Below are 9,426 nucleotides of genomic sequence, written 5' to 3' on the forward strand. Positions count from 1 at the left end.
TCAATGTTATTCACTTCACCTGTCAGCGGTCATAATGTTATGGCCGATCGGTGTATATAAACAGTTTGAGTTCATCGGAGAGGGCTAGGGCCTTTCTTCACCTTCTGTAGAGACTTTGATTATAGACAGAAACCCTCCCATGATATCAGGTGACCTCTGACCTCCAGGTATCCGATGATGCAGTAGTTCTGTGGTCCATCCAGACCGCAGGTGGATGAGGCCGACAGCTGAGCCGCTCGACCCACCATCAGGTCACCCAGCTGGGGGTTACAGGAGCCGCCGGGACACTGGTCCTGGAGGTCCTGGAGCCGAGCTGCTGGAAGAAAAACTGCAGAAGGACAGATGGTTCGGTAAGATTTATTTTCAAGTAATTATGTATAACATGTTTCAGCAGATATGAGGAATATTTCCAATTGATATAATAATAAAGACGTGGTTTGAAACATCAGAGAGCTTCAATAAAGAGCTGGAACAACATCATACACAGTACATATCTTATTATATATGAAAGTCCATGATAAAATATATAAATGTTATAACATAAGATATTATATGTGAGAGTGGAGAATTGTCTTTTATAAAAGACAGGTATAGATTAGAAGCTTTCAGGGAGACTGAGAGGAAAAACAAGTGACAACAAGTAGTGGAATTCTCCATCAGAGTTCAACAAGTGATCACACGTCTGAAAACAGAACAGAGTTAATACCAAACTAGAATTAAGTTGGAGTTGGAAGGTGGGAGGGGGAAAGGATAAAGGTCGTTCTGAGACACAAAGAAGAGGTAGAAATTTGGATGAAGACCCTACAGTTACAGAAAATACCAACACAGACGAAGATGGCGGCGAAGATGCTACTGAGCTAGCAGGAGAGAAAGCAGTACCGATTACTGTACGAGAAGTGTTGAAAGATATATCTACGGAAATGCAAGAGCTCAGGAGTGATATCACACACTTTCTGACTTCCAAAGTAATTTCCAGGTGAACATTACGAAACAACTGAACGAGTACAGTTAATCAGAAGATCGAGGAGACGACACAACCGAAAGGCTGGAAGAAGCCGAACAACGGGTCTGAAATGTGGAGACATGGGGCACAGGTGCAAAAGACGGAATAACCTCTATGTTGTAAAGTACACCTATAAGCCAAAGTAACGGAAGTTGAAGGAAACTTACGGAGGAACAACATTAGGCTGTACAGCGTAAAAGAAACTGCAGAAGGTACCTTCATGATACCTTTGTGGAGAACCTCATCAGGACCGGACTGAGTGAGGACTTGAAAATGGATTTAGGTAACGAGCGGGTACACAGAGCTCTGGGCACAAAGCCCCCAGTTAACGCCACACAAGATCTATCATTATAAAGTTTCTGAAATTTGCAACTAAGGAGAAAGTCCTTCACGCTGCCTAGAAGAAGCCGATCACATTTGAGGGTAAACGAGCATCTTTCGACCATGACTATGCAACTGAAGTGTTGCTGAAATGAAAGGAGTACATCCCAATCAAGACAGTGTTAAAAGAAAAAGGAATAAGTTTCCAAACCCCACCATTACACCTGGATCTGGATCAATACACCTGATACATCGTTCCTGGATCTTTATCAGTACACCCAATATCATCCTACCTGGATCTGGATGAACACACCTGATACATCATACCTGGATCTTGATCAATACACCTGATACATCGAGCCTGGATCTGGATCAATACACCAAATACCATCCTACCTGGATCTGGATGAACACACCTGATACATCATACATGGATCTTGGTCAATACACCTGATACATCGTACCTGTATCTGGATCAATACACCTGATTCATTGTACCTGGATCTGGATCAATACACTTGATACATCGTACCTGGATCTGGATCAATACACCTGATACATCGCACCTGGATCTTGATCAATACACCTGATACATCGCACCTGGATCTTGATCAATACACCTGATACATCGTACCTGGATCTTGATCAATACACCCAATATCATCCTACCTGGCTCAGGATCAATAAATCCAATACCATCCTACCTGGTTCTGGATGAAGACACCTGATACATCATACCTGGATCTTGGTCAATACACCTGATAAATCTTACCTGGATCAATACCCTGTTTCTCTACCTGCTCTCTTTCTACAGGAATACAAGCCAATGAGCAGAATTGTGACGTGAACAAGCTGAAGTCACCTATGAAGAAGATGAAGATCATGATGTGTTGAGACGCCTGTTGACTCTGGTCTCTGCTGGACTCTGATGGTTTCTGCTGGAATCTGGTCTCTGGTGGACTCTGATGGTCTCTGGTGGATTCTGATGGACTCTGGTCTCTGATGGACTCTGGTCTCTGCTGGACTCTGATGGACTTTGCTGAACTCTGTTCTCTGCTGGACTCCGGTCGCTGGTGGACTCTGGTCTCTGATAGACTCTGGTCTCTGGTGGACTCTCTCAGTCCCTCCTGTGGAGCACAAACAAACTTAAACTGTATAGTCTACTGTCTGACGGCCGATCTGAGGTCAGTTTCATCTCCCCAAACACAGAAAGCACAAACTTAAACTTCATTAGAATCATCACATACAAACATGAACTTTGACCTCTGGGTTTAACCATCCTCAGCATCAGGAGCAGTGGGCGGCTATAAAGCACCTGTGGAGCTTTTATGGGGTTTAGTGCCTCACTCAAGGACACTGCAGACTTGTGTGTGTGTGTGTGTGTGTGTGTGTGCGTCCATCCATGTCACGTCCCTGCATGCATCTGCAATGACTGCGTACGTCACATGATCAACCCGCTCTACCGACTACAGCCGCCGCAAACGGAGAGTCCACAGAGTCCACAGTGGCTTCCAAACAATCCCACATCCAGTAAGCCAGTGTTTCAGCGGGGTTGACGTCATGCAACCCAAAACAGTAAGCAACCGCAGATCTAAAGTCAACAAAGGTATTGTATTAACCAAAGATTTCGACTTGAATATTCTTCTCTCAAATGTTAATTTGAGAGAAGAATATTTAACATATTAACATTTGTTGTGAACACGGGACACAAACAAGCAGCTGACTGTAAAGTGAAAGTGAAACTTAAGACAGGGTTAAGTCACAGTCTCCTGGAAGAAAGCCTTGTGTTTGTTGGACCGGTCCACCTCCCCTACCACCTGCCCTTAGTGTGTCTTTTTGCTCACTACGTCACCACAGTCACTCCCATTGCTCTTTCTCTGAGCGTTTACTGTCGTAATGGCTTTACACTGTAGTTAAGTGAAAGCCTGGTGGGTCTCATAGAGGCACTAAAGGGTGCCTTATGTGGCGTTATCGAACACCGACGGCCATGACAAAGCGTCGGTATTTGACGCCCTGGGAATGACAACAGGCTGAAACAACATCTCTGCTATCATAACACAATTGTCATCATTGGTGGCATAGATCATCATCATCATAATCATAATCATCATCATCATCATCATCATCATCATCATCATAATCATCGTCGTCAACAACACTGTACTAATTCATCAACAACAGGATCATGGCTGTTTTCACCTGATGACCAGAGAGTCATCTGCAAACTTTAAAATGAATCTCTTGCAACGGCATTCGTCGGTATACAGAATATAGAGGAGCACAGCTCTGACCTCCAGACCTCCAGACCTCCACTCCGTCAGACCTCCAGACCGTCAGACTCTCAGACCGCCAGACTCTCAGACCGTCAGACTCTCAGACCGTCAGACTCTCAGACCATCAGACCATCAGACCATCAGACTCTCAGACCATCAGACCATCAGACTCTCAGACCATCAGACTCTCAGACCGTCAGACCATCAGACCATCAGACCATCAGACTATCAGACCGTCAGACTCCCCCCCCACTGCAGTAGCCTGCAGGGACTAATGAACTTTAAAGGGAATGTTTGGGCCTCAGCAGTAAATGTGGGGATTTAGTGAACTTCAGCGTGTTTCTGCTTAAACTCAGAGTACAAACTGTGCTGACATTTAAAACAATGCATATGGTTCTGTGAGCAGCAGCGATGTGAATGTTTTACTGCAATTCTGCTGTTAGACAGACAGAAAATATGTTTAAAACTTTGTAGTGGTGAAACCTAAGATGTAAAGACTCCATCTAAGATGTAAAGACTCCATCTAACATGTAAAGAGACCATCTTAGAGTTAAAGACTCCATCTAAGATGTAAAGACTCCATCTAACATGAAAAGACTCCATCTAAGATGTAAAGACTCCATCTAAGATGTAAAGACTCCATCTAACATGTAAAGACTCCATCTAAGATGTAAAGACTCCATCTAAGATGTAAAGAGACCATCTTAGAGTTAAAGACTCCATCTAAGATGTAAAGACTCCATCTAACATGTAAAGACTCCATCTAAGATGTAAAGACTCCATCTAAGATGTAAAGACTCCATCTAACATGTAAAGACTCCATCTAACATGTAAAGACTCCATCTAAGATGTAAAGAGACCATCTTAGAGTTAAAGACTCCATCTAAGATGTAAAGAGACCATCTTAGAGTTAAAGACTCCATCTAAGATGTAAAGACTCCATCTAACATGTAAAGAGACCATCTAAGATGTAAAGACTCCATCTAAGATGTAAAGAGACCATCTTAGAGTTAAAGACTCCATCTAAGATATATAGGCACCATCCCATCTACCTGAGAATAAATGTTCAGGTGTAATGCAAATGATCAAAGACCAGTGGAACCTCATCAACAACCATTTAAGTTCCTGCGTTGAAATGTGTTGGTGAAATCTTCTAGTTTGTCAGCTAGTGTTGCTGAGGTTTTGTATTTTTCCAACAATGTGAAGGATCCACACACTCACAGCAGTTAGATTTAGTTCATAAGGTGCAGCTTTGACGGTAAGATGTGTGAGACATGAAATAAGAGTGTAGCTCAGTAATGAACACAGGCAGCTTCATCTCTTCCAGGGTTGTGTTTAACTACATATTTGAGGTTTTTGTACTATAAAATGTCAGCTTCAGATCATTGAGCTCCACAACACATGAAAGCATTATTTCACTCCTTTCTTTGGTCTGTTAAGATACCTTTTAATATAACCTGAACAATGTTTCTCCACTCCAACACCACTAATATAATAAACAAATTTATATTTCTGACAAGGGAGACATTAGTCATCGCTTCTAAAAATGTAAAATAAGCATGTAGCATGTCATTAAGCTGTCTGGCTGTGCACACACTAAAATCACAGACCATGTAGAAATGTTTGTTGAGGGAGGCATCTTGTTACTGTGAGCCTGACAGCCATGATCACTGATGCTGCTGAACATACATGCCTACACAGAGGAATAACACTGCAACCATCTACTGTTTTATTAAGCTCCTTGGTCTTTGTTTGAATCCATCAAACAGAACAGTGAATCATCAGATCTTCTCACTCTGTGGTGTTTTATTCAACAGATATTTATTGATGCTCATGTCTGTCCTACCAACTCAGCATTGTTACGGGCTTTCACCGCATGGAGCATTTTGTTTTTGATCTCAGCCATAGCAGGAGTGGGCGTTATGTTAATGGTTCCTCAATGCTCACAAGACAAAACAAAGATTCATTGGGGACAAAACAAACGACCCCGACCTCTAACCCTCACCCAGCTCTAAGTCAGCTGATATATGCAGCACAAAACCCATTCACCTTTTAAAATAATAATGGTCTGATAAATACCACACATCCATTCATCCATGAAGAAAGCTGTAACAACCTCCTTAAACTTATTGAAAGCAAGACCACAGGAAGATCACCGTTACAGTCTTTCATACACTTTCACTGCCACCTTCACCTGCTGTCTCACTAGGACACCTATGACTTGATTGACAGTTTCCCAGTATGTCGCTGAGTGTGTGGGAGCTGCAGGTAAACTGATTGTTTCAGGACTCTTGTTGCAGATGCATATTCATGCATAATTTGCCTGACAGATCGCACTCTAAGCTCAACACAGCAGTATCAGCTCAGTTTATCAGATTTTAGATTTTATTATATACGGACACCACAACAACACCGCAACATGTAAAATAATGGCCGATGTAGATGTTAAAGATAACACTTTACTTTATCATCAGTCTACTATATCTTTCTATTAGACAGCACAAACATCATAAATCACCATGGGGTCTTCTACTTATCCGGGTCAAATGACAGCAAGGACCACCAACTGAGTTTGTGTTAAAAAAGAGAGTGAATGTGAGCCTACCTGCCTCTGCTGCCACACTGAAAGAATGAACACTCCTGGGCAGGTAACAGCACACCTGAAACAAATGTTTAGCCTGAGGCTGTTAGTGTGAATGAGAGAGAGAGTGAGAGAGACTGTGTGAGTAGTTTTCAGCTGTAAATAGCAGCACACTTTTAAAACTAATGGAAATATTCTACGTGTTATGCTGCAGCCTTCTAGATGCTGCTGTGTTCATTTAACTTAAAAGTATGAAGATACAAAAATGTCATGTGAGATCACCCAGCAAGATGGTTACTAAGATAGACATTTAATTTACTCTACTTTATTGTCATACAGACGTTAAAGTAAATAGATTTAAATAGATTGTATTTAGGATAAAATATCTAGTGTAGAAAAAGGTAGCGATATACATATATACAACATATATTTATTATTTTTTTTTTACCCTATCAGCAGCTTTAACCCCATCATTTATTATATCTTCAACTGTGCAATACTGATTTCACAGTACAATCATTTAGTGCAATAATTCAGCTGTACAATAATCTGGTTTACGCTGGCATTAAGACTGCTTTTATTTATACAGAACATTTAACCTAACAATCTTATTTATTTTTATTACTATACATTTGACACAAGGTCAGTCAGTCGCGTAGGAGGATTTCCTCTTTGAGTCCCCTCTCTGTCAGGCTCAATAGTGTGTCTAGATTGTCCTCTGTCAAGTCCAGTATCTCATCACCTCCTGAAGACACCGTCCCGTTAGTAGGTGGAGGAACTGGTCGAGGTGGAGGAGGTGGAGGTGGAGGAGCAGCAGCAGCAGCAGAGGGAGTGTTGTCTGGTCTCCTAGTGGTGTTCCTCAGAAGTCTTTGAGGTCTGGGGGGTTGTTGTGATGGAAGAGATGGAGGTGGAGGTGAAGGTGTAAGTGGAGAGGAATGGTCATCATCCCTCTCTTCTGGGTCCAACAGCGGTAACCAGTCGCCTGCAGTGGCATCTCCAGTGGTTGTGGGGGCTGTGATGTCAGGCTGTGTTACAGTCACCTCTGGTTGTGGTCTAGTTTCATATGACACCAGTATCTTCACTCTAGCTTTAACTGAGCCCGGTACAACCTCAAAATCGCAAGTTTTGCTAATGCATTAAATAAATTAGTGGCGTTAAAATGTGTCTGTGTGTATATACTGTATATATTTGTGTGTGTGTACAGCTATTTTACGGTATTGTAGAGCAGAGTGATGACTCATTCTCTGTTGCCAGATTGTCAACATTTCAAAGATTAAAAAATTGCTGTGTTGCTTTGTTGCGTTTGAGCCTCTGATCCCCCGTATGCTGGAACCGTGTTACTGGGAACCTGTGTCTGACCTTCAGCCTGATCCACAGACTGATGATTATTTGCCTAGTATATTGAAAAATTTCATGAAAAAGTCATAGTATAGTGTCGAAACAAAGTTTTTTAAAAAGTCATCGTATATGTGTCGAAGAAAGTCATAGTATAGCGTGCCGAAAAAAAGTCATCGTGTAATATGTCGAAAAAAGTCTTAAAAGTCATATCATAGCATGCCGAAAAAAGTCATATTAAAGTCAAAGTATAGTATATTGCAAAAGTGATATGAAGTGAAACTGTCCAAATATAGTATGTCGAAAAGTGTCATACTCTAGTATGTAAAAAAAAGTTGTGAAAAAGTCATAGTGCAGTTTGTCGAAAAAGTCACACTAATTCAATAAAAGTAAAGAAAAAAAAAAAAATTCAACTATGGTATTTTGGAAAAAGTAAAAAAAATTCCTTATATAGTATGTCAAATAAACTCATAAAAAAGTCATAGTAAAGTATGTACGAAAAGGTAAAAAAAATAGTTATGGCATATTATGTAAAAAAAAAGATAGTATAATGTGTCGAAACAAGTCATAGTATAATATGAATAATCACAGTACTGATTCAAACAGGTAATTTTGTTATTATTGTTATTATTATTATTTGCAGCTCTATTTATGCTCATCATTTTTACAAAGTTTTGACATCATCCAATGAAAAAGTTCTTAGTGAGCTAAATTTGATTGAGATGTTACTGTAAACATGTGGCACAATCGTGTAAGTTCAGGCAGCATATTTGTAGCCAGTTATAGCATCTTACTCTTATTGCCAGCCTAATATCAATTAATGTCAAATATGTGCATATGTGTAATCTAAGAGATGTAGGGCAATTTGTGCACACAGGAGGAGAGGAGATTCAACTCCACCTTTGAGGTATTTCATGCAGTTGCAATGAAGCAAAGCGTCCTACTTATACAAATAAAACTGAGAGGTGTTGAAGTTTGAGGCTGAGCTGCAGATGCAATAGACAGGCTACACCACTAGAGGACAGTGCAGCCTCATATCAGCCATTATGGAAACAATGTGTGATACTGTACTGTCTGCATAGGGTGCAGATCACAAATATTGATCATGTTTTTCACACAGCAGCTTGTAAAACGGTTTGATTCTTGCAGAGTGATTAGAAGCCGACAGAGCAGAAAAGATCCATCTGTTTTTGAGGCTGTCATTATTTTTATCTTAAAGCAGCAATGGGTAGAAATGGAGCAAATATGATTAATAAAAAGTTATTTTAAGAAAAGGGTCACTATATCCTGACAGTAGTGCATGAGACATGTTGAAAGAAATCACGTGCCTCTGTGTCCTCCGGTGCTACCAATGGCATCTGCAAGATTTCCGGAGGAAAACAACCAATCAGAGACGAGCTGGAGCCTGCCGTCTCTGTAAAATTAGAAAGTTTGTGACCCGGCCGCCATGTTGAGATCAGTTGAGGAAATACCAAGCACCGCCCACCAGCCAGAGCGAACCTTCTCATTTTACAGCTAAACAGTACACTACAAGATGTTTCTGAAAACATTTGAGGAGAGAAATAGGCATTACAGTAACAGAATATTGATTCATATTTGATCAGCGCTGCCTAGTTTGACCGTTTGATCGGAGTTCGCGAGTGATTGACAGCTGCTCAGAGACGGCAGGCTCTCTCTCTCTAAAATGACCTGTGATTGGTCAAAGTCTCCCGTCACGGGCTAGATTTTTTAAAGCCTGAAAACAGAGCCATGATGAGGAGCAGAAGTCTAGTTTTCTTTCAGAGCACTTGAATTACAAAATGCTGAAAGGTTATTATGGAATGCCAAAAATATTCTGCCTACTGCAGCTTTATCAAATTGCATTTAATCTGTAATTACACAAATGTAAGCGCTTCATGTAAAGATTAACCGTA

The 9,426-nt window shown here is 40.9% G+C and overlaps 1 protein-coding gene across 1 annotated transcript in view; it reads right to left on the reverse strand.

The window, feature by feature from the left end:
* Positions 1-2,434, reverse strand: part of lamb4 (laminin, beta 4) — a 30,114-nt gene extending 27,680 nt beyond the window's left edge. Inside the window, exons 1-2 of the mRNA XM_037768708.1 lie at positions 2,187-2,434; positions 162-328 (exon numbers count right to left, since the gene is read on the reverse strand). Coding sequence (XP_037624636.1) covers positions 162-328; positions 2,187-2,208 — 189 coding nt within the window. The 5' untranslated portion in view covers positions 2,209-2,434. The remainder of the gene's footprint in view (positions 1-161; positions 329-2,186) is intronic.
* Between the last annotated feature and the right edge of the window lie 6,992 nt (positions 2,435-9,426).

Source organism: Sebastes umbrosus, chromosome 4 (assembly GCF_015220745.1).
Source record: "Sebastes umbrosus isolate fSebUmb1 chromosome 4, fSebUmb1.pri, whole genome shotgun sequence".
Classification (NCBI taxonomy): domain Eukaryota; kingdom Metazoa; phylum Chordata; class Actinopteri; order Perciformes; family Sebastidae; genus Sebastes; species Sebastes umbrosus.